At 38.1% G+C, this 26,278-nt stretch overlaps 1 protein-coding gene across 1 annotated transcript in view; it reads right to left on the bottom strand.

The window, feature by feature from the left end:
* ARHGAP28 (Rho GTPase activating protein 28) overlaps window positions 1-26,278 on the bottom strand; it is a gene marked incomplete at its 3' end in the record, with an annotated part of 146,383 nt that overhangs the window by 36,022 nt on the left and 84,083 nt on the right. The window contains exons 3-6 of the mRNA XM_079717205.1: window positions 25,884-26,101; window positions 20,367-20,459; window positions 15,210-15,302; window positions 7,691-7,780 (exon numbers count right to left, since the gene is read on the bottom strand). Of these exons, the coding sequence (XP_079573331.1) occupies window positions 7,691-7,780; window positions 15,210-15,302; window positions 20,367-20,459; window positions 25,884-26,101 (494 nt within the window). The remainder of the gene's footprint in view (window positions 1-7,690; window positions 7,781-15,209; window positions 15,303-20,366; window positions 20,460-25,883; window positions 26,102-26,278) is intronic.

The following is a 26,278-nucleotide window of genomic DNA, read 5'->3' on the forward strand; positions in this document are numbered from 1 at the left end:
CACAGTTTTCTCAAAAGAGAACTAAGTCAAGGTCAAAATAACCACATCTTCTTAAATGTTTGTTGTCATACAGTTCCTAACGTAAAAATTACAATGCTTGATGTCACATAGTTTGACGATTATTATATTTGTTATTCTTGATGCAGCTGGTCACACATTTTGGTCGTAAACTCTAAGTCATGACATAGCTAGATGGCTAGTAACAGGGATGCTGGAGCCAGATTGCTTGGATTCTAATCCTGGTTCTTCCACTTCGTGTGACTTCAAGCAAGTTACAGGACTCTCTATTGCTTAATCTCCTGATCTGTAAAATGAAGATGATAATAGAACATATTTCAACAAGTTATTATGAATTTTAAATGACTATAAATCACATGGAACAATATCTGGCACATAGTGAGTACTGCATGAGGGTTAGCTACTATTAATATACTCATACATTAACTTCTTTGCTAGGAAATACAGAGTGATAATAACTACCAAAAATTTAAGTACGTTTTCTAGTTCAGTGTCCTCTCTTAATTAATTTCCTACTTTCTTCACTGCAATCCTGCCAAAGCACTGCACTCCCCTGCAATGTTATCAGAAGTTGAGTAATTAACTTTGTAGAGCTCTGTAGAGCTTTGTAGAGCTCTAACTCAGGTTGGATAGGTACTAGTAAAAACTTACACACAAATTCTACCATTTCTACCAATATAAATTTTAACATGGAAGTTATCAGCTGTGAGTATGTGTGAGGGTGAAAATCTGCTATTCCATCAAGAATCTTTTTTATGCTCTTCACACATAAGTCTGTTCTTTTTTCCCCAGAGCCTGATGTCGTTTCTTTTACACTCATATTTATTTAGCAATATGAAGTGAACACCTGCTTCATGAAAGATCCTTTATTATGTACTACAAATTGCACAAGGGAATCTCGAATGCTGAGCTTTGCGTTCTCTTTTTCCTATTTTATTCCAAAGGAGATAACATACCTTACTGTGTAAACAGAATGTGAATATATTGCCAACTATTAAAATACAGATGCTCAATTATGTAACTGGTGGCTCTAAAAACTAACACTACAGATTAAAGATTACCTATACACTGAAATCCTTAAAAAGATGTGGAACACTTTTCAGTGGTTTCCTTACGTTTTTCTAGAAAGAAATGTTTTATTAAACTTTGTAATAACTCATCTATAGAAGAGAACACTCCTGAAAATTGAGAAACACTCATGTAAGGCTTGAAGCTGATGGCTTGGGATCCTTGAATGGACTAAATCTCAATTTTGTAATCTGTAAAGTGGAGAAGTGCCATCTGCTGTCTGGTTTAACTGGCCTCCAGCCAGCCTACAGTATTGACTGAGGTCCCACTTTTTGTAATATAAATTATTCTGGGACTTTCCTGGGGGAAGCAGAAATTTAAATCGTGACCCTTGCTCTTTAGCTATTTATAATGAGGAGAAGAGAGTAACATTTATGGAACATTATTAAAAGACAATCCACTCTTAAGAGCTAATTTCTACACTACTAGTGTTTACTGGAGAGTAAAGGAGAGGAAAGAGGTGCCACCCAAAAGGTTTCACTGAAGAGGTGGCTGACCTTGCACTGGAACTCAAGGAATGATGAAAAGGACTTACAAAGGCAGGGAGACGGGCAAAGCATTCAGGCCAGACATGGAATTATAAATTTTAGGTATGGAAATCTGAAGCATTTTGGCTTCATGAGAGGATCACGGAGAGCCTGATTTGCCAGGAGTTGAGACAAGGTATTAGAAAAATATGAGAAATATGTTAGTCAAGAAGGTTTTGAAAGCCAGGTAGAGGTTCTCAGACTTAGACTCATAAGGGTTAAAACACAACAGAACAAACAAAAGAACATTCATGTGTTAAAGCAGGGGGATGACTTGGTGAAAATGAAAAGGAAGATCTCTCTGCCAGTAAAGGGACCATGAGTTTTGAAACAGGTTGAATGAAAAGGCTCAGTGCTTGGTATTCATAATTTTAAAACATCCATTTACTCATTAAACATATTAATATTAGAATCTTTAAAATATTTTCACTAGTGATTTTAATGTATTTCAAACATAAATGCCACTCCCATTTAAAACAAACTTCCCTAGCTTGTCCATAATGGATCCTACCATTTCCCTACATGACCAGCCACTAGAGTTTCCCACTGGGGCCTCAGCTGCTTTAGGAGAGGCAAAGCTTCCTAGCTACCAACGCTTGCTCTGCTGCCCAAATCCTACTGCACTGGGATTGGAGAGTAAGGGTTGAAGGATTATTATTTTAAATTCCAACATTTAGAAGGTTAGCACTATCTGCTTGAGTTCTCTTAAAACTAGACTTTGACTATCTGATATTTCTTTCACATTAAAGAAACACCATACCAAATATTTTCCGTGTTCATTACTTACAGGAGAAACTCACCGACTCAAAAGATGTTTCTGACCTTCCTGACTGGCTGCTTGGTTTTTTTCTCATGGTTGCAATCTATGTGTTATAACTCTATACACTAAGTCTGCTTGTGCTTCAGTCATTACAGACAATAAGGCTCCCCATATTCCTCTTCTGCATCTGAGATCAGAACTGATAAAACCACCTCTTGCATCCACTGTGCCAAATTCCCCAGAGATGAACGTAAATAAGCCACATTCACTGACAAATACATAACCAATTTTGAAATAAAAAATATAATAAAAATAACAAAATCTATCCAAATGTGAATTTAAAGGCATTCCGATGCCATCTATGACATCTGAAATTATAAACTAAATATTAAGGACAATGAGAGTAATAAATTCCAAAAATCCATGTGAATAGCCGAAGTATTATTCAGATTACTTCTTAACCTTAAACACAAGTAATAAAGTTTAAAAATAAATGGACTCCAAGGGGGGGAAAGCGGCAGGGGGCTGGGGGTGGTGGTGTGATGAATTGGGCAATTGGGATTGACATGTATACACTGATGTGTATAAAATTGATGACTAATAAGAACCTGCTGTATAAAAAAAAATTAAATTAAATTCAGGAAAAAAAAAAAAGTTGCTGATGTAATGGATAAGTTCCGAGCAAATTCTTCTAAAAAGGGATATCTGAAATTTTTGTGTCTGACATTAAAATGAGTATATATTTCAAAAAAATAAAAAAGAAGAAAAATGTTTATAATCCAAGAGACTAGGAAAAATTATCCAAGTAGACCCAAGAATGAATGAAAAAAATTAATACGATAGAAAAAGTAGGCTTAATTAATTAAAGGTAGTGACTTTAAAAAAACATACTGCCAACACAGGCAAGTATTTACATTCTGATAGACATAAATTTTACGAAGAAAAAAGGAGTAATAGCTACCTTCACAGAAAATTTTAAAATTATGCACCTAAACAAATGTGTGTATGTACATATATGTATTTGTGTACATATGTGTTTACACACACACACACACCAACATATATTGAAATTTTAAATGAACTGGATGTTTTGCTAGAACAAACACACATTACCAAATTCATATAAGTTGGGATTGAAAGGAATATAATCCCTAAACCATATCATTTGAAAAATTAATCAAAGCATTAGGTCTACAGTGATGCCAGGCCTTGGCATAAAACTGTATATAATAGTTTTTACAGATTATATGTTTACACCAAAGTTTAATAACTAGCTCCAAAATACTGAAAAAGATTCAAAGTTCTCAACATGTTTGTACCAAGATTAGCATAACTCTGGTAATAACAAAAAGAAATTATGTATTATAGGCTAACCCCACTTACTAGAAGAGTGGTTAAAAATGCTAAAATGGTAGCAAATCATATTCAGTAGCATAAAAAAAGAATAATATAACACAAGTAGGGTTTAACTAAGCAATGAAATTATAGTTCAACATTAGAAAAACCTATCAATGTAATTTCCTAAAGTAATTGCCTTTTAAAGAAGAAAAACAATACATTCATTTTAATAGATGATACAATCATTTGATATAACTCAATCTCTACTCCTGATAAAAGTAACTACAAGGCTCAGAAACCCAGAACAAATATTCTTCTTAATAGTGAAACTTAGAAGAATTCATGAGAAAATCAAAAATGTATCAAAAGATCTCCATAATTATTATTCAATGTTATAAGTGCTTGAGGTTGGTTCAATAAGGTAAGAAAAGTAAATAAGATGAATAACTACAATCGTCCCTTGGTATTCATGGGGGATTGGTTCCAGGACCCCCAAGGATACCAAAATCCTCAAATGCTCAAGTCCCTTATACAAAACGTTGTGGCATTTGCATATAACCTATGCATATCCTTCCGTATACTTTAAATCATTTCTAGATTACTTATAACACCTAATACAATGTAAATGCTATGTAAATAGTTGCTGGTGCACAGCAAATTCAAGTTTTGCTTTTTGGAACTTTCTGGGATTTTTTTTTTTTTCTGAATATTTTCAACCTGCAGTTGGTTGAATCCTAGAATGCAGAACCTAAAAATAAAGAGGGCTAACTGTATTTTAAAGATTGGGCAAATAAAATTTTCAGTATTTCAGATGATGTCTGCACAAATTATAAAATCAAATGAAAAATTCTAAGAAATAAAAAAGAATTTTCAGAAAGGAAACTATAAGAGAGACTTTTTTGAGTAACAAAAATACTTTCCTTGTATATCCACAAAAACAGACAAGAAGATACCATGAAAAACCCCTACCATTTAAAATACCAATGAAAGCTATTAAGTTCCTAGTAACTAACAAATGAAAAAATGTGTAGGAAAAAATATGAGAGGAAATTATGAAATTTTATTGAAGGATAGAAGATACAAATGAATGGAAAGACACAATTTTTTCTCAGTGGGAAGATGCAATATTTTAAGATGTGAATTCTCTCTGACAATCTTTAAATTCAACGAAATTCTTAGTGGAGTACTAACAAGATTTTTATTTAATGGGTAGTGATAGCCTCAATATAAGTTCATCTGAAAGAAAAAAATTTCTGAGAAGAGGAAAGAAAATTTTGATTCTAAACAATAATGGCAAACTTGTAACAAATTTAAATAAACAAAACATAGAGTCATAGTAATTAGGATAGACCCTGTATATGTAGAGAATTCACTTATCATAAAGGTGCAAATCAAACAAGTAAAAAAGATGAAAGAATGAAAAAACAAGATGTTGGTCAAGCCAAGGCTATCCCCTTGGAAAAGATAAAGTTAGGTTACCTACTTTATCCCATTCCACAACATAAATGCCAATAGTGATAGTTGTCAAGAGCCTCTGGAGTCTTGGAGATAACAGTAAATAGTCAGTGAGATTTTCCCTGACAGGCCGGCGAGATTTACCTTTATAGGCATCATGGCCAGGACCCCTGAAGCCCTTGCCTCCACTGCACTGGATCACTGGAAATCCCACCATGTAGGAGAAACTGGGGAACCAAACTGGGGTGCCCATGGCTCCTTATAATCAAGAAGCAGGGAAGTCAAAAATGTGTTTACGTCATGGTAAGAAGTTCTAGAATGATTTTCAGTACAGGTGCAGAAAGAGTTAAGTTGGCACCTGTGGGCTACTTTAGCAACTAACCAATTTGTTTAACATTTCAAAGTAAAGATATTATGAGTAACAAACAATCCAAAGTAAGTCACACTGGAGACAGGTACCAATGAAAATTTTTTGAGTGTCATTACTGCTGAAACTTTTACTTATGTCATTATTGACATTCAATCAGTTTTCAGAAAAACAAAATGAAAACAAAAACGAAATCTGAGTGACTAACTTACCCCAGGAAGCTCTATCTATAACTGCCATGCAAGATCATTTTCTTTCTCTTACACTGTCAAACTTTCAAGGATCCTATCTGTAGACAACACGTGTTCAATAAAGGTTTGGTGAATGAATAAATCAATGTATCAGCAAAGAATGAAGAAATAGAAAAACGTCACAAGCATTGTGGTCACAGAGCTGCCATGGAAAAGCCTAGAAAACAGGCCTACCCAACCTCCTCTGCTTTAGCAACTCAATGGTGCAAACACCATGCTTCAAATTCTGCTTGGTGTGTGCACAGAACTACACACAGTACTTTCTTGTTGGCTTATAGAACAGGTGAATTCAGCTAGGGGACAGACAAGGGGTCAGAGACAGGAGTTTTCTAACTACCTAACACTAACACTAACTAGAAAGTGGGGAGAACTGCTGCAGGCATGGAGCAAGACTTGCATTTTAGACCGATGACTTGCAGCCACGGCGAGGATGAGATGGAGGGTATAAGCTAAAGTCCGGGAGATCACTTAGGCGGCTGCTTCAGTAACACAGAAAGATGATGAGTTTCTGTATTAAGGAAGTAGTTGTAGGAAAAGAGGGGAGTAGACATATTCTAGAACTATGTACAAGATAAAATCAATAGGTGTCAGAGAAGACAGGTAGAGGTGAGGCTAAGACTTAGGGCTGAGTCTTGGGCACATGGGTACCTCCAGCTGAGACTGAAAATGAAGGATCCTGGGCAAGGCCTTACTTAGAACAGGAATCCCTGGTCACGGGGGGACAGCACAACCATGTAAGGTCTACTGTAGGAAACTCCTCATTTCTAGGAGTTACCAGTTTGCAAATGACTTACTTTGTTTTCATCACTAAGTGGGGTGAACTGGAGATTATCTCTAAAATAGAGATATTCTCACTTATTTGCATTCCAATGCGTGGTCTTAAATGTGAAAGTAACAGCTGAATTTAAAGTCAGTAGGTCAGAAACTGTGGGTAACCCTTAGCCTATCAGTGATATAACCTGTAGTGAGTGCTACTAACAAAAATCACTCACATTATTTTATGCTTCTTAAATGATCACTATGAAACAAAAGAAAACAACCTCATAACCAAAAATCTAAAAACACAACAGAAAAACTCATTCACATGGGGCTAATAGCATTATCTCCCTGAACAATGGGGGTGCGCTGGGAGTGCGTCGTGCATTATCAACTACCCGGTATATCAAACTCGACAACAGACGAGAAACTACTGCCCAGGAGGACACTGAATGTGCCCCCTCCACCTGCCCGTCTTGTCGTGCTCTTTTGCCTTCCATCAACTTGCCAGTAGAGAACCACTACTTTATCTAACAGGGTCTCTCACTTCTTCTGGCCCATTATGCCACACCCTGCCAGGGCTCCTGCACAGAAACACCAATTGGGGGTTCCCAGTGGAGGTGGGGCGGGGGGAGGAATGACGAGAGTTTGAGACAAAGAAAAGTAGAAGTTCTACTACTCAAGGCCGCGTGAGTGAATCTGTCGTAAGTGGAGGGTTTGTTTGGATGAGTCCTGAGATCCAACGCTGGATACACAGGCAACAGTGGAGAGCCTTCAATATCAGGAGGAGGAAATTTTAATTTATCCTGAAGGTAAAAGGACTTCTGAGTTAAGATGGCAGAGTTAGGACAGATCATATGAACTCAGACAAGGGGACAAAAGTTAACAAATCGCTCCATGTCTGAGGCTCCTAAAGAACACTGCATCAGTATTAATTTATGGAGTCCTCTTTCAAACTGGTCTATTCATTCCTCGGTTTTAAGTCTCTTTCTTCCTAATTGTTGTAAGGCTGATGGGTCTATTGGCAGCTATGGTTTCCTCACAGTGTTAGTTCAAATTTTTCTCATCTGTCTGAAAGAAATTGCTTCTTCTTGCCTTGAATTTGCAATTTTGCCCTGACATGCAATCATCTGGGCATGCGATGACTTACCATGGAGCCACTCCTGGGAACTGCAAAACTCCCTTCTTCATCTCGGGACCCATCTGACAGGGTAGGAATGTTGAAAGACGCATCATCTGGCTAAATGGAGAAATGAAAGCACCATTCTTATTCAGGCAAATACTTTCTAACATGTTTGTGTATTCCACTATGCGTACGTATTTAGATATGTGTGGCAATACATAGAGTTATGACTGCCAGGGCATGGGCAACTGCACCAGCCCTTCAGGGTTCATCACTGCGAACCACCTAAATGCCTGGCCCTCTGACACACCCTGGCCCTGTGGCAGACACTGCTCTTGTCTGCCACAAATTCCATTTACCTTAACAATATCTTGGTTTTGTTCCAGGGAGTGAGGTGTTAAACCAGAGAACTTGATTTCCAGGCTTCTTTGCAGCTAAAAGTGATCATGTGACAAGTGTGGTCAATGAGGTGTAAGTGTAATATTAAGAAGAGTGTCTCCAGAAAAGTTAAGGCTTTCCTGACCAAAAAGAGTAGGGTCAGCTGCTACATGCTCATGACAGCACTCTAGGTGACAGCCTGGAGTTTCCAGGCATCTTGCTCCAATGTGGATGATGGATGGCAGAGATGGCTGGGTCTGTGCTAAGGGGTATCACGTGGCTGCCCTGTCACACTTGGACCACCCCCTCTTAAGCATCTCCACGTGAAGCAAAGCAACTCTGACTTTTCTATTACATGCAGCCAAACACAAACTTAACTTGTCTAATCTTATTTTTTTTAAACAGACCCTAGGACTATCTTTCACAGTGATTAGAATTCAATAGCAATAGCACCAAATTGTTTTTTCATTTATAAAGCTTGAAGTAGATTTTTGCTTTAGTGTACGAGGGCATTACTGAAATTTAATAAATGAATATTCTTTTCTTTACTGAAGGAACCTTATGGCAAAATCGAATATATTTGATACTTATAAAAACATATGATATTTTGTTTTTTAAAAAACTGTCACTCATCTTTCTTGACCACATTTTCTAAATTTTCTATAGATGGTATGTGTTACTTTATAAAATAAACATAGGACTCTTTTTTCTTTAAAGGAACAAATAGAACACAAGATCTAGCACAAGAAATTTAAGTCAAGATGGCAAGCTGACAGTCACCTAACTCCCCTCACTCCAAATCACTAAAAATGGCAGAAAACATATATATATATATATATGTATATATATATATATATATTTTAAAGAAACAGATTGTTAACAGCAATGGAAACCAGCAAAGAATTCCATAGCTGATAGAAATTTCTAGAAGAAAAGCTAATAGAATTGATTTGGTAAAAAAAAAACCTCTACTTGAAAACAGCATAAAAGAAAATTTTTTAGAGAGGGAAGAGAAAAATAACAGAATGTACAAAGAGTAGGAAAGGGCCACAGGCATATAGTTAAGAGCTGTTTACAAAATATCGATAGAGGTCAAGTAGACCATCCCTCTTTAAATATGCAGACAGCCCCTAAATATAACCCTAGAACCACACCCCCCCAATTCTGTCTAAATAAAATGAGCTAACTGCTTTGGGGTGGGTGGGCTCCTAGTTTGAGTACAGTTGACCCCCTGTCTCCACAGGTTCTACATTTGCAGATTCATCCAACCCAGATGGATAATATTTGAAAAAAAATTCCAGAAATTTCCAAAAAAACAAAACTTGAATTTTGCATACGCCAGTGACTATTTATATAGCATTTACACTGTGTTAGGTATTATAAGTAATCTAGAGATGATTTAAAGTATTCAGGAGGGTGTGTGTAGGTTATATGCACATACCACACCATTTTATGTAAGGGACTTGAGCACACATGGATTTTGGTATCCTGGGGGGTCCTGGAACCAATCCCCCATGGATACTGAAGGAGGAGGGGGTCTAAAAGAGAAGGAACTTGGGAGACCACAACAAAAGAAATGGAGGGGCGACTGAAAATGAAATCAGCTTTGCCTGGATGAAGAATTCTTCATTCCCTTCATCAGTTTTGCATTTGGGGAGTGTTTACTGCACTAACCCACCTGCCCCTTCTATGCATCTTAAAGTTAAGTACACCCCAGCCACTCGCAAAAAAACACACAATCAACAATTTTGGCCTTTTAGTAAAATCAACCTACTCAATTGCAGAGGAAACATACAGCAATTCCCTACAGTAATCAATCAAAATTAATAAAGACTTGCATTATGATTGCAGACAACTTTAGGGGCCCAGGGGTGGTAGTTCCACCTGAAAATGTGCTGGTGTCTTCTGCCTTGTTGAACACTTTCAGCCCTGATGGAGGCTTTGGTGGGTCATCCCACCCTCTTGCTGTGACAGGATTCTGATAGACAGGGGTATGGTGGAGGGACTGCAGAGCTGGACAGGAAAAAACATCCAGGATCCATAGTCTTGGTGAGAAGCTCTCCCTGCACTGTAAACTTGGGGACTCTTGCTGTCACCTGACAGGAGATGTGTGCTTCCCTAATCAGATGGTGCTTGCATGTGGGCAGGACTCCACTGCTTGTATCACTTACTGCTACGCATTCCAAAAGCTAGCATGTTCTCCACACAAGATGTTTACGTTTGGAAAATAACTGGGAAAAACTAAATTTTTGTTTCTTAGTTGATGCTGAAAATAATGAAAAAAAATTTACATGGTAATCTGTTATTTTTCCATATGAGCTCACCCACAAGGACCAAGCTTTAGTTGACAACATCCTCCACTTAGAATACACGTTTAAAAAATTAGTTTCTGTTGTTGTTGTTTCTGCCTGTAGATGCTTTCTTTAAAAGATAGAATTTAGTTATTTTTGATTTATTGAATTATTCCTAGCTGAGTTTAAGAGTTATGGGTGATGGGGCTGAGGATGGCTTGTTTGCCAACAATCTGAATTATGTTGCATCTTTACCAATGAGAAATCAGAATATACATCCTTTATACTAAATGAATGTATTGGCGGCATTATTCATAATAGCTCAAAACTGGAAACGGTCCACATGTCCATCATCAGGTGAATAGATACACCAATAGTAGTATATTTACACAATGGATTATTGTTAGTAATAAAAGTACTAAATTTCTAATACACGCAACAAATGGATAAATCTAAAAATTATTCTGAGTGAAAGAAGCCAGACACAAGAGTGCATATTAATCTCAATAGGGTTTGCCTCTGCAGGAGAGGGAGGACAACTGACTGGAAAAGGCCTGAGAGAAATTTCTTTGGTGATGGAAATGTTTTCTATTTTGACTGCCTGTAGTTATATGAGTGAAAACACTTCTTCAAACTGAATTATATACCTAAAATGCATGCACTTTAAAATATATATATATATCAATAAAAAAGACACAGAAATAACCTCCTTCCTTACAAATTCTTATCTTCAAGGGGCTATTGCTCTATGAATCAAGAACCTACAGCTACCATATTGGGTAAATCAGAGAGAAAAAAGTTGTTCTTGGGAAATAAGAATATGTTTGCTGAAATGTACAAGGAGAAAGACAAGCTTAAAACAAAACAAAACAAAACAGAATCATGACCAAGAAAAAAATTACTAATCTGGAAGATAAAGATGAAGAAATCAGAGCAAACAGACTAACAGGAGAGAAAATTTAGGAGATACTGAAATTCAATTCAAGCAAAGCAGGAACCATCTAATATGTGTTCTAGAAGGGGGGAACATAGAAAATGAGGAGAAAAAAATAACTTAAGACATAATAGAAGACAATGTCCATAAACTGAAGAAAGAAATCAGTTCTCAGAAAGAACTCACTGAGCAGTCACCAAGATGAATGAAATAAGGGGCTGATTCTTGTGAAAGTTCAGAATTCCAGCAATAAATTCAAAATTCAAAAAAGTTGTAGATAGAGAGGGCAAACACAAAAAGCTTATTTATAAAGGAATAAGATTCAGGCAACCAAAGAAGAGAAAAGAAACCCAGATTGTCATGTAAGAGTGCAAAAGTAGGTCAATGAGCAATATGAGAAATGCCACTGTGTGGGTTTTCTCCAGGAGAGCTAAGGTTTTCTGTTAACAACAAACAGTCAGTTGGCACATGTTCCTAATGGGATCCAGAGTTTGCTAACCATCTTGTAAGCTTAAGAATTAAATCCACATGTTATGGTGGCAGCGTGAAAGGAAAAAGTTAGAAGTTTTGTGCTAAGGTTGGCACTGCATTGCACTGCAGTTGTACTAGCCTTGGTTTATCCACCATTAGTTGCTCACTTTGTGATTAAAACAAACTCCTACTTGTTTAAACCAAGGTTCCTTAGATTTTCTTTACTACAAAGCAAACACAGATGCAATTGATCAGTTTTAACAGAAGGTATGATTGTATTTTGCAGTGAATTTTAAATCAATAGCAAATGTAGCTATTTGAGTTTCACTTAAGACACTGGAAATAAACTAGATGGAAATAAACTAGATGGACTACTTTGCCTTTGAATTAACTAACACCTCTAATGACTAATTCATTTATGTTGACTACACGCACGAAAGGAAAATGTTTCTTTTATCTATACAAGTGATTTGTAGAGTAGTTTGTAAGGACTTTAGACTGGGTTGTAAGCCTTCTGTACAGGTTGTAAATCTTTTGTAAATGCCCAGATTTAGTGGCATTTGTGATTTAGAGTCAAGATTCAACCATGTATAATATATAGACAATAGACAATCATCTATATTATAATAGACAATTCCTTTATTGTAAGTAGCTTATTACAAAATAAATGTGTTGGATATTAAAGAAATCATAAAATATTATATGGACTCTTTTGTAAAGGTTTCTTGAGATAGATTATAAAGTATACAATTTGATGAGTTCTGACAAATATATAGACCTATGAAACCATCACCACAGTCAAGACAATGTACAAAACCAGCACTCCCCAAATGTCCTCATGCCCCTTTGTCATCCCTCCTTCCCTCTCCTCCTCACCAACCCCTAGGCAATCACTGATCTTCTTTCCCTCACTATAGGTTAGTTTACATTTTCTATAATTTCATACAAATTGAATCTTTTTTGTCTGGCTTCTTTCACATGGCATAATTATTTTAAGATCCATCCATGCTGTGTATATCAAATGTTCATTGCTTTTTATTGCTGAGAAATATTCTATTGTATTTATATATCACAATCTGTTCATATATTTAGCTGCAGGTAAAACTGGGTTCTTTCCAGTTTGGGGCTATTAAGCTATAAACATTTGTGGATAAGTCTTCGTATGAATATATATTATCTATGAGTAAAATGGCTGGGTCTATATGGAAGGTATGTGCTTAATATTTTAAGAAACTACCAAATTATTTTCCAAAGTGGATGGACAATTTTACATTCCTACCAGCAATGTATGAGAGTTTCAGTTGCTCTGCATCCTTAGCACCAGTCGATACGGTCAGCTTTTTAAATTTCAGCCATTCTACAGGGTACGTAGAGATATCTCATCTTGGCTTTATGTGCATTTCCATAATCACTAATGATACTGAGCACTTTTCATGAGATGATTCACCATCCAAATCTCTTTCTTGGAGAGGTGTCTATTCAAATCTTTTGCCCATTTTAAAAGATGAGAAAAGACCAAACAAAATTTTATCACTGGAAAGCTCCAACTATGTTCTTGAAACAGAAAGTTGATTTGTTTTCAAAAGTAGAGGATTTGTGTGATTAAGTCGAAGGAACTAGGACTTCCCTGGTGGCCCAGTGGCTAAGACTCTGCACTCCCAATGCAGGGGGCCCGGGTTCAATCCCTGTTCAGGGAACTAGATCCCACATGCATGCCGCAACTAAGAGTTCACATGCTGCAACTAAAAGATCCTGCATGCCGCAACGAAGATCCCACGTGCCACAAGTAAGACCCGGCACAGCCAAATCAATCAATCAATCAATCAATCAATCAATCAATATTATTTTTTAAAAAAAGGCGAGGGAACTAAAGCTTAGAAATACCAGCAGAGAACAAATTGTGGATAATTTTAATATAAAAAGAAAGAGTTGGGGCTTCCCTGGTGGCGCAGTGGTTAGGTATCTGCCTGCCAATGCAGGGGACATGGGTTCGAGCCGTGGTCTGGGAGGATCCCACATGCCAGGGAGCAACTAAGCCCGTGCGCCACAACTACTAAGCCTGCACTCTAGAGCCCACGAGCCACAACTACTGAGCCTGCGAGCCACAACTACTGAGCCCATGAGCCACAACTACTGAAGCCTGCGTGCCTAGAGCCTGTGCTCCACAACAAGAGAAGCCACTGCAATGAGAAACCCGCACACCGCAATGAAGAGTAGCCCCCGCTCGCCACAACTAGAGAAAGCCTGCATGCGGTAACAAAGACCCAACACAGCCAAAAATAAATAAAATAAATAAATTTTTTAAAAAAGAGTTATGTATTATTTCTGTAAACAATAGGGATTATATTCTGGAATAAAATGGGAGAGTTAAGTCAATGACCAAGATTTCTCTCCTAAAACCTAGTAGAGTCAACAAAACATAATGAAAAAAAGAAAAAAGAATCCCAGCAACATTCACACGAGTGGTGGTCAGAGAGAAATATTCCAGGAATAATGTAAATTCTTTTCCAAAATCTGCTTCCCTCCTAATCAAATGGAGACACTTTTGAAATAGACAACTACTATCTCCTCCAAATCATGAGGGAAAACAACTGAAGCTGTGAGTAACCACATCTGGGGTCAGTATGAGCAGAGCCTTTGAAACTCAGTCTCTCCCCAACACCATCTCAGTAGGGAGGAGGGAACCTATTGGAGTCACCATTTTGCTTTTTTCTACCTGGGAGGAAGTTAGGGGAGGGAATATGAGGATGGAAAAATTAAAGGAAAGGTAGAGTACATAAGCTCCACCAAGGGAGAGAAAAGATAGCTTAGGATAGAAGTGCAAGTAAAAACAGACGTGAGAACAGGCTCTGGCTAAACCATAAATAAAGCAATCTTTCCCGTTTGTAAACTGACAGAAGCTGGATCTTTCTCCCAATGTTTGCCTGACTTTGCCCTCCTCTGGGTAAGTGGGGAGTGGAAGTGGCTCTGGGGAAAGGCAGGGGGATGGGGAAGGGGAGGGGCACTAGACACCTAGGGTGAAGAGTGTGGTCAGAACTAAGATGCCTGGTGTTCGCCCTGCACCAGGGACACAGTGGACAACCTGAGGACACCTACTGCTGTCCTGAGACCTGACGTCCATAGCTGGTGGAGCTGTGACTCAATGGAACCAACACTCTTATGAGAAGTTTTCAAAATAAAAGAAAAATGGAAAGGAACTAAATCTGTCATAAAGAAATGCCTGCCATCGTTGGTTTTCTGGTTTTGTATCTGTTTTAATAGAGCATGTAGTTGTTTGTGGCTTTAACTATTAAACTCGGGTTCATTTACTGATGAATGGCTTCCTACAAATCAAATAAAGGTAGATAGGCATGCTGACAGCTGTAGTTGTCCAGCCACCTGAATTATGTTGCGTTGTTTTGAAGTTTTGCATGATTGTCTTGAAAGAACGGCTTCTCTTTTCATCCTTACCCCCAGTCCTCCTATCACTTACCAAGGAACCACCTGTTTTGATAACTCCCGGCAGCTCTTTTTCCTCCTGGGTGCCATCCAACTGACTAGGACGGTTGTCACAGGTATCGCCTGGCTAATGAAAGAAATGAAAGTCATTTTTATCCAGGCATATCTTTCGCTATGTGATTGTTTATTCAATTATACATTACACTAGAATCTGTATAAATGCACAGCCATACACAGAGTTAATGACTATAGTGCAATTGGTAGCATTCACCCATTCCTCCAAAAGGATACTGAGCCTCACAGATGTCATGCACTGCAATAGAAATGAGTCTCAAAAGCAGACACTGCTACCTGCTTGCCAAAACCCACTTTTCTTTTCTTCTTTAACATATGAATATCATGATCTTGCTCCAAGATGCTGTGTGTCTATCTAAAAGGACTAAGTGTGATCATGTGATGGTTCCGTCCAAAGAGATTCGAATGAAACCCTACTTGGTAGAGCATCCAGGAAGGCTAATGTTTTCTTGTTGAAGTGCATGGAATCAGCTGGCTGATGCTTCTCCCAGAACATGGGCATGGTACCTGTGATGCCCAGACATCCTGTAAGCATTAAATACTAGCCTGTATTCTGAGTGGAACAGAATGGAAAGATAAAAATTTGGTAGGTCCATGAGAGGGATATTAGTCAAACCAGCCGCAAACTTCTTATTTTGTAAGGAAAATAAACCTCTAATTGTCTAAGTCAGGAAGCTTACTGATTAAACTATGCTACTTAAAAATCAGACTTTATGACTGTATTTTGGAGTGATTTACAAATCAAAAGCAAGAGTATTCAGGGTTTTTTTTCATTATGAAACTGGAAAAACATTAGACTGATTATCTCACAAACACATATGACTGAACCAAATATTTTATTCCCATCACTGAGTATTGGAAAAGCTCTGATTTTCACTATGCAGCAAATGGATTTGAGACTCTTCTAATTGTCATGTGCTGCACTGTAGGCCTTGTGCGTATGCTCTAAGATTTTTAGCAGCATTTGTGATATAATGGCATTTCCCAAAATAAGATGCAAATATTCTACTCCATGATTAAAGCAACTTTTTGCAGAATTAAGCATACTGGATATTAATGAAATAAACTTTTACATGAGACCTTAGAAACATTTTTCATCTGGCTTTTCCATATTTTCTAACTTTCCCCCAATGTGTATGTATTATATTGCTATGAAGAACACACATCTCTTTGGAAGGGGAAACAATGCTGAAAAGGCAGTACAAGAAAACTTAGGTCAGGATGGAGGTCAGAGAGTGTACCACTCCCAATCACTCAGAATTAGAGAAAGGGTGTATTTTTTAAGTATAGCTCCAAGGGCACTGAAAACCAACAAAGTGTTCTAATAACAGATTAAAAATTGTTAGAAATTCCTGGAAAACAAGAAGTAAGTAATTTATTTCATAATTGTAAAGAAATTCTCAGCCTAAGGATAGCATAAGACAAAGAAAGGGCAAATCCACAAAAAAGCAAACAGACAAACAACCAAGCTAAGAATGAAAACCACACAGGACAAGAAGGGGCCCCAGGGCAATGGCTAAGATAATTTATTGTAAGTGTTTCCTTAATGGAAGGGCCCGACAGAGCTCCCAACAGTTCCCTTTACACTGAACAGCAGACAGCAGCCAAGTATGGACCCAAGGAAAGCACTCTGAATGAAGTGAACTACCTGCCTTGGGAAGATGCCCAGGGTTGGGACCAAAACAGACCTCAACATCAGGTCACTCTGGACCTTCATGAAAGACATGGATGGGAGAATAAAAGGAGAACATGAGTTTTGTCTGGGAATGATGTCATTTGCCACTCTCCCTTTGGCACTGAAGGTATGTGCATGCGTGTATTTGTGTGTGTACGTGTGTATGTACGTGTGTCTACGCATGCACACATGCACGGACTCACCCATGTGTGCTGTTAAAATAATGTCTATTCACAGACTGCTCACATACCTTACTGCTTACACAGGACCCAAAGTCAGCCCTCTTACTCAATAAAGAGCCCTTTGGGAAAATACCTATACAATAGCAGAGAAATCATACAGCAATGACATATCCTAAAAGTCGTTAACTAGTCAACCCAGACCATCACTAAGGATCATCAGCCACTGGAGAAAAATCAACATTATAAAAAAGTCAGCTGTGGAGAAAATCAACATTTTGAAAACAAAGTATAGTGATATACATTCTGGGAGAAAGAGATAATTGAGGGAAGAGAAAAAGGCTTATAATGATTTAATAATTTCAGAGAGATCTGAGAGACTATTGCAATCATAAATCAGGACTAACTATAACAATACAGGGTAATCAGTGAAAAAAGGAGGAGTTCTTATGAATTAACAGTATGATCGCTGAATTTAAAAATCAACAGGGACCCAATTATAACCACTCATAACAAAAATTAGAATTAGGTTTCCACAAAATGATGTAGACAAAATCTGCTAGCATACAGAACAAATGGAAAAAAAAGACATGGGAAATATAAGAGACAACTTAGAGCTGTGTGAGTTTAATGTAAGAAGTGAAAAGAAGAAGAGCGAAAATGGAGATAATGAAGTAAAAGAAATAATGGGAAAAGAATGTTCAGAACTGAAAGGAAACATGTTTCAGAAACAAAAAGCTGAGTGCTGGATCATGATAAAAGAAAAAAAAAGATTTCATATCCTGATGGCAGTTCAGGTCTCTAACAACAAAGATAAACCTAAAAGCTTCCAGAAATATAAAAATGAGAGCAGGATGCAAATAAAGGAATGATTTAGAGAGGCATCAGACTTCTCAATATTAACACTATGTGAAAAGCAAAGAGATTAATATTTACAAATTTCTGAAAGAAAATGATCAACAGCCTAGCATACTGATACTAACCAGTTTAGGATTTAAGCTTTTTAGTTATTAAAATTTAGTATCCAGAGATATTTCTTGCCAGGTTTGCTCAAAGGATAAAAGATGCAATCTGCTAAGAAGATGTAACAGTTTGTAATATATGTGATTATGGAAATTAGTATTTCTACTATTCTCTGTGGTCACTCTGGCGGGTTAGCCCTCCAGGGATAAAGAGCAGTACTGTTTTCTCATTCTATAAACTGGTGAGTAGTTCAGGGATGTGGCTGGAATAAAACTTAATCGTTCTCATCCACCTCAGTGGGAGATTTCTTCATGTGTTCATCACCACACTTGCCTTTAACCTTTAAAAGATGACAAGACCATCAAAGAATTGAAATAAAAGGGATAGTGATAAAAGAGAAAAGAAACAAAATAAGCATAGACTCATCATGAGAGTCCATGGCTGGACGTAGAGTGTCACTGAGGCAAAAAGATCTAAAATAAGACTCACTCTTACACGTTGTCTTGACATCTGGTAAAAGCGGGAGGGCCGTAAGTGGTCTAAGCCCAAGTTCCCTTCCCACTTTGCTCCCTCAGATAAGGTCCCCTAGTAAGACAACACTCCTTACCCAGGGGGCCAGACACAGTTCTTGCTTATCCCTGAGTAGTGGGTTTCAGTTCCCTGTCCACCCATGGAATTATTCAAACAAGCCAATCCATCCTCTGTGAGAACCAGGGGGGCACTCCCCCTCTTGATACTACGAAGCCTGGTTGTCCACTCTGTTCCCAAGTGCACCCCACATGTGGCTCTGTATGGTGTGCGGTGTCCTCCCTCCCTGGGCTGTGAGAACATGTGATAAATTGCTGTGGTCTCATCTTTCCAGTGTCAGGGGTCATGTGCTGAGCCGTCCTTATAACCCCAGGGTGAAGAGGAAGCAATCAAAGCAGTAGGTAGAGGCAGGTGGGGTGAAAAGCTCATAGAAATCATTCTTTGAAAACACCCCATGTCTACTCTGACTTGCCCCTCCTCTAGCTGAGAGAAGAGGTAGTGGCTGCTGTGAAGGGGAGAGGGCGGGCAGAGAGGAACAAATGCCTGGATCAAGTGTCCTGGCCGGAAGGATGGTACAGAAGACTCCCTGAACCGAGGGAAAAATCTTCCAACTCAACAGAAAATGTAAAGACCTCCGGCTAGACAGAGTTCACACTCTTATGAGAAATGCAATGAAATTAGAAAAAAAATTAGAGACAAAAATCTGAAAACAGGATTGCTCACAGCCCCAGCTGACCACCCTCCACCTCCAGACCTTGACCTACCCTCAGGCAACAGAAGAGCAGCCAGAACACAAACTGGCCACATCCAAACCCTTGAGCAGAATTTTGGAAGGTACCAGGGGCTAGCCTGTATCGAGACAATTGGAAGATGTGGACAGAGTGCCCCACATAAAATATATGCAAGATGAAGGTAAACTGTCATCATCATCATCATCATCATCATCTTCATCAGATCAAGAATGGTACAGGGGTTACTCTTAGAACAACAAAGAATCCCTCTTCCTCTGCTAGGAAAGAAAATAAAGAGCTAAAGAGAAGGAAACACATACAAGCATGATAGAGGAAGGTCTCTTACTGTAAATTTTCTGCTGCCATGAGTCCAGGTGGAGGAAGATGTCAGGAACCCATGTCCTTCTCAGGGTGAAGGGTCACCACTTCAGTAAGAGGACCCAGGCCTCATGCCAGGAGGTACAGATCACAGCATGAGATTCATCTCTTTCACTGAAATAGCTTCACTGACAGTTTGGAACTCAGATCATCACTCTTTGAAACTTTGTACTAAACTGGGTGAGGTGGGCTCTAAATAAAACGTGTTTACCTCCTGTGCAAGACTGTGCACTTTTTCCACTTATTGTTACAGGTTCAAGATGCTATAGTGCTGCGTCCCACAATATATTTACATTTAGAAAGTAATTTAAATGTCAAAATATTTCTTACAGTGACAATTAAATTAATTTGGAAAGATTTATAGAAGGTAGCATAAAATTTTCCACTATGCACTCAGCAAAGAGAACAATAGTTTAGCTGATGACCTCCCACATGTACTGACTTCTGGCTGTGGCTGCAGCTGCAGCTGTGATTGTTTTTGTTATTGTAGGTACAAGTAGGCCCCATAGTATTTGCGGATTTAACTATTTAATTATTCATTCCTGAGTCTGAGTCCCTTTTTTTCTTCATTGTTCCAAGGTAAGTAGGCTTTTTTTTTTTTTTTTAACTTTCCAGGCTGCCTTGAAGTAACCACTTCTCCTGACCCCCTTGCTCTGTCTTACCAGTTGACCATTTCTGCAGGGAACTGCTGGCATCCCTTCTTCATCTGGGTTCACATCCAAAAGAGGAGCTGGGATACAACAAAAATCATCTGGCTATTGAGAAAAATGAAAGTGCATTTTTATTCAGGCATGTTCTCCCAAGGGTAACTGCATTTAATCACGTGTTACACATACGATGTGCACATTCATACAGACTTGTTGAGACACCCACAGATATGACTGCCTATGCACTGATCACTGCATTTGGCCACTTAGCAGCCAGTCCTGGGAGCTCACCACACACCAGGCCCAGTGACAGACACTGGTACGTGTGGAAGATCCTGTCAACCGCCTGCCCCAAACCCAGTTACCTGTCTTCCTTAATAGGATCCTGATTTTTTTTTTCAGGAACTTTTGTGTACAATGAAAAAATATCAATTTCCCAGGCTCTCTTGCAGCTAAGGATGATTGTATAACATTTCTAGGCAATGAGAGGTAACTGGAATTCTACCAAGTAAGATTTCTGGGAAACCTAAGTCAGAGAGATAGAGTCAGTTGGTAAAAGCTCCAGGAACCACCAGGAACATGGGCATGGTGGCAGGAGTGGCCCAGCCCCCTTGGCAAGCAAAAGAATGAAGGCCACATGTGAAAGACAAAATAGACAGATGGAAGGAAGCTGGGTCTATGCTAGAGCAAAGATCAGTTTCCTCTGAAAGAGAGAAAAAGCAAATTCGTATTTGTATAACTCATGATTTCTTGGGTTTTATGTACCATGCAGTCAAATGTATATGTGTGATGTAACATTTTTTTAAGGACTGTGTGCTTATATTTATACAGTTAATTATGAGTTAGTCCCACCTTTAACTGTTTATCAGTTATGAAGTTGGAAATATATTAGATTGACTATTTTGCTCAATTAAATGTGTTACTGAAGGTAATAATTGATTCACATCTTCTGAATATTAGAAAAAATCTGTCTGAGCACTGAACTTCTGCTCATGATGAAATGGATTGTAGACCTTGTATTATGTATCCAAAGGGTGATTTAATATCTGTGATTTACTGTATAAAAGCTCTACCAAAACAAGGGTTAAATATTCTATTCTTTTATGGTTAGAATTTCACTGAAAATTATATTCATTGGATATTTAATTAAATCATAAAATTTTATTTGGGCCCATAGAAGTAATTTTTTACCTCGCTTGTCCATATTTTCTAAATTTCCATTAAAGACGATGTATTACTTTTATAATAAGGAAAAAAACACATTTTTTGAAAGGAACAAATAGTACTGAAAAATCAGCATAGGAAAATTGGATCAAGATATCACAATGCACATACCACATTCTCCTCCCCCTGCAAATCGCTCAAAATGTCAAAGAGATACCTTTCTCAAACAGTAGATCTAGAAACCACTAAACATTTCCATTAGCAGAACAGAAATTGTTGGATGCTCCTGGAAGATAAACAGCAAGCAAAAGCGGTTTGATAAGGGTAGAGAAAAACTTCAGCCTGAAAAAAGGTATAAGAGAAAAACGTGTGGAAGGTAAATGCTGAAAAAAAGCAGAAAAAGCACATATCCAGAATGAAAATAAAAACAGCAGGAAGGCATCGCCCAATTCAGAAGGCAACAGCTGTTTAGAAGAACAGCAAGCAGCAGCTAAATGTAATTCCAGGATAAAACCCAAGTGTCCCCTTGGTGACAGAGTGACCACCTGCCTTGGGAGTGGTAGTGGCTGTCCTAGTATGGGTGCAGTAGTCCCGGATAGAAAGAATGTTGAATTGCACTTTATTAGGGCTTTCTAAAAGGATATAGACAGGAGTATAAAAAGGAAAGTTGGGTTTGCCTGAAAAGGAAACAAATTATGATTCTGCAGGATCTTGTTATTTTGGCATTGATACCATATTTATTTCTTAAAGTGAAGTGTGACAGTTGACATTGACACACTTCACCACTCACACAGGCCCAGACTCCTGTTCTGGGGGAGAGTTTTTGGGAGAAAACGGGTCTACATAACTGCATAAGAAATATATGACCACTACCTATACTAATCAATCAGTCAATCTAGTTCTCCATTAATGAATATAAATCAATATCCAGAGATTAAAGTTAATTGAACAATAGCAATGTAATGATGCCAAAAATAAACAGATGACCCTGAAGGAAAGAGATAATTCAAGGAAAAAAAGAGAACCTTGGAATTTAAGGTTTAATTTACTACCTTCAGAGTGCTGAGAGGCTACTGCGGCTGAGAAACAAGAACAGATCACAAAATAAAGGAAAAATTAGGGGAAAGGAGGGGCTTCAGTAAGTTCATAAGAGGACTATTAAAGTTTTAAAAATTAATGAAAGGTAAAAGTGTTAATACAACCAAGGCCAAATTAATGATATAAAAGATGAAGTTGAAGGGACAGCCAAGAATGTAAAGCAAACATACACACAAACAAAGCTTGGAAAATAGGACATTTAAGAGATATTGAGATTCAATCCAAACAATGAAACAATCATCTAACAACAATCATCTAACAACAATCATCTAATATCCAGAAGGAGACAGTGAGAAAATGAAGGGAATAAATACTTGTTTTAAACGTTAGAAGAAAATATGCAGAATGAACAAGCTGAAGAATGAAAGAGCTCACTTGGTAGTGACCAGGATGAATTTTTTTAAAAAGTAAAACTGCTAAAATTTCAAGGTTCCAACAATAAAAATGAAATTCACAAAGCTTCCACATTTGTATATAAAGGAATGAAGTTGATGTAGATATTGTGCTTCCCCACAGCAATGGTGCATGAGAGAAGATAACGGACAAATATTTTCAAAATTCTGAAGAAAAATGATTTTGAACCTGGGATTCTATCTGCAAAAAATTAAGAAAAAAACTAGGATAATCTACATATCTATTTTTTAAAGTATTTATATCTTCATTTGGTGAGTATAGTGGGTCAGATTCATAATTCTAAGACTAATGGAAAACTACCTTATGCAACTTGTAATGTTAAAACTTCATTACAAAAATGGAATGAAAACTTTATGTAATTGTTCTATTAATGTAGGTAAACGATGACAAAGACAGAAATAAAGAATAGGAGAGAATAAGGAAGGGAGAGCAGGGAAGAGAAAAAGAAGGAGAGAGGAATTGGTATTCATGATGTCAAATCCAAATAGGAAACTTAAAAGAGTTTAGGTATATTTCTAAGAACCTTCAAGTCTATTTACCTGCAGAAGCAGATGCTGAATTTTTTAGGAAAAAACAATCTTGTGGAAATGTTTATTAGGACTTACACATTGTAAATATACCGTATTTTTAAAAGGCTGGCTTTATATGGCTTTTTACATTTTTGACAAAGAACAATGTGAATTTTTAAGCAGCATAATACAATGCCAGGCTTTCCCTGACTTCCAGATGCCCCACTTCTCAAGACAGCACAAGACCTCTACTCCCTGGAATATATGGTCATTCTTTTACCTGTGACCACTCCCCCTGCCTCATTCCCTATTCTCTCTAGAACTGGGGCTTCCGCAGCAAGGCTGGGGGGTATGTGGGAGAAGAGGAAGGCAGACAGGAGGAAGAGCCCCCGGGGCTACTCCCCTTACCCACCAAGAATGCGGCCCTCTCTCTGCCTTTGCTGGAGTTAAACACCAAACAGTTTATTGCGCTTACATGTTATGGAAAAGTAAGACTCTTCATTTCATTTTATACTTAAGCCCTAATGCGTAAGTGCCCACCTTACGATTCCCTTCGGGGTCCAAGTGAAAGAAATGGGAGGAGCACTGCTTCTATGTGACTATAGTGAACGTTTTGGGAAACCTAGAGAGTCTAGTTATGCATTTTCTTGAGTAACTGGAGGATTCAGGAGAAGCTATAGACCCATATTTTGCAGTTTGCTAGGGAAGAGGAAAAATCTTAGTCTGAAGTAGCTGGAAACAGAAATGGGGAAAGGATGCATGTAGGCCAAGTTCTTAGGATTCTCTCAAGATGATCTGGGAGATAACTGGAAAATGACCCAGGGAATTTAAACCTGCAGGGTAAACCTTTTCTTTGATAGGCATCTTGTCCAGGACTCATGTGGCTGGAGCCCTTGCCTCAAGCTGTGGGCATCACCTTTACTCAGTTACAGCTTGAGACAATCTCACCTTCCAAGAAGACCCAGGTTTCAACTAAGCTGAAAGTTCAAACAGCGTAGAACTCAAAATGGCTTACCTTGACTATATCATTATATACAGCAGAGGATTCTAGAACTGTGTTCATTATACTGGCTACAAGCCACATGTGACATTTTAGATTCAAATCAATTACAATTAAATACAATTAAAATTTTAGTTCCTTACTTACACTAGCTACGTTTCAAGTGCTAATGCCACATGTGATGGGGGCTACCATATTGGACAGCACAGAAATAATCATTTCCATCGCTGTAGAAAGTTCTAAAGGACAGCGCTCTCCTAGGACATTGTAAACACAAATACAAAGCTTAACTTTGTATATGTGAGCTGCCCTGGCAACACCCCACTGTGATTAATGTATCTAAGAGAAGATTTGACTTACAGACAACCTTAACTAACTCAAATTAGAAACTGTCTTCAGTTATGCCAGCTACCCAATATCCTTGAAGTTTTAATTTATGTCACTATTGATAATTACAATTAAACAGATGAGAAACCTAAATCAAAGTGATTAACCAACTTGCCCCAGGCAACTTTACCTGTGATTGCAGCAGAATATCAAGTTCCCCTTTTCCTATATATGAATTACCCCAAAGTTCCAAGAATCCTATCTGCATAGAACCTGATATAAGAATTGCACAGAGAATGTATCCAGTAATTATCTGTTGCATCAATGATGCAATTATTTCAATGCAACACTGCAATGATGCAATAAATGGATGAATGAGTGAACTGAAAAGCAGAGCTACCAGTAAAACAACCACAGAAATAGGAGGACATGACTCAGCCTCAGAAGTAAAACTGCGGCCGTGGAATAGCCAAGGGTACGCTGGAATTTCAACCAGCCATTTCTCAGAAAACATGTGATGCTTCCCTTATGGTTTTTTGAATCATTCTCTGGCCCATTTGATTAATGCTGTATCTTTCACTTTTCACCATTTTAATTTCTTTGAGCATAAAGGGTACCCTAACCACTCTCCCATCCCACCCCCAAGTAAAACAAACTACACAGACTTGCTCATAATACTTGGGCCCACTTCTCTGGGACTCCTTTGCCTGTCCACAGAGTTTCCATTCAGTGCTGAGGTTTAAGTAAAGGCTCCGTGTATCCCATCCACAAAGACTTGCTCCATTACCGAAGAAGTGATCAACTTCAAAAGAAGGGAATAAATTTTGTGTGCAGGGAGACTGCTGTATGGTGAATAAGAAATAATCACTTAAGTTTCAAATTTGCAAATTTTTCAGTTTGCTGTCTGCTTTACCTTTCTCTTAAAGCTAGAGGATGACTGACCTTTTCTGATAATTTTTCCACATTCCCCTTCCCTCCCCTCAATCAAACCAAACCTTTTGAGCCCTGCTCACTACTTACAGGAGATTCGCTGACTCCAAAGATGTCTCTGACATCCCTGACGGATTGCTTGTTCTTTTTTCTCATGGTTTGAGTGTAAGTATTGTATCTCTTCTTCACTGCAGCTGCTTGGGTTCGAGTCAAAGTAGAGAGCAAGGCTTTACCATCCTCCTCTTCATCACCCGAGATCAGGGTTGATAAACCTACATCTTGCAACCACTCTGCTTCAAGTTCTCCTTCTGTAAGATGAAGTTTCCAAGAGAAGGTTAGAATATTCTGAGATTGGAAGCCATGTATATCTGTAAGTCTGTACACATCAGCGAGTAAGAAATAATCACTAGACAATATATTAAAGACCATCCTGGACCTTGAGGACATTATGCCAAATGAAATAAGTCAGACAGAGAAAGAAAAAC

Source organism: Hyperoodon ampullatus (assembly GCF_949752795.1).
Source record: "Hyperoodon ampullatus genome assembly, chromosome: 13".
NCBI lineage: Eukaryota > Metazoa > Chordata > Mammalia > Artiodactyla > Ziphiidae > Hyperoodon > Hyperoodon ampullatus.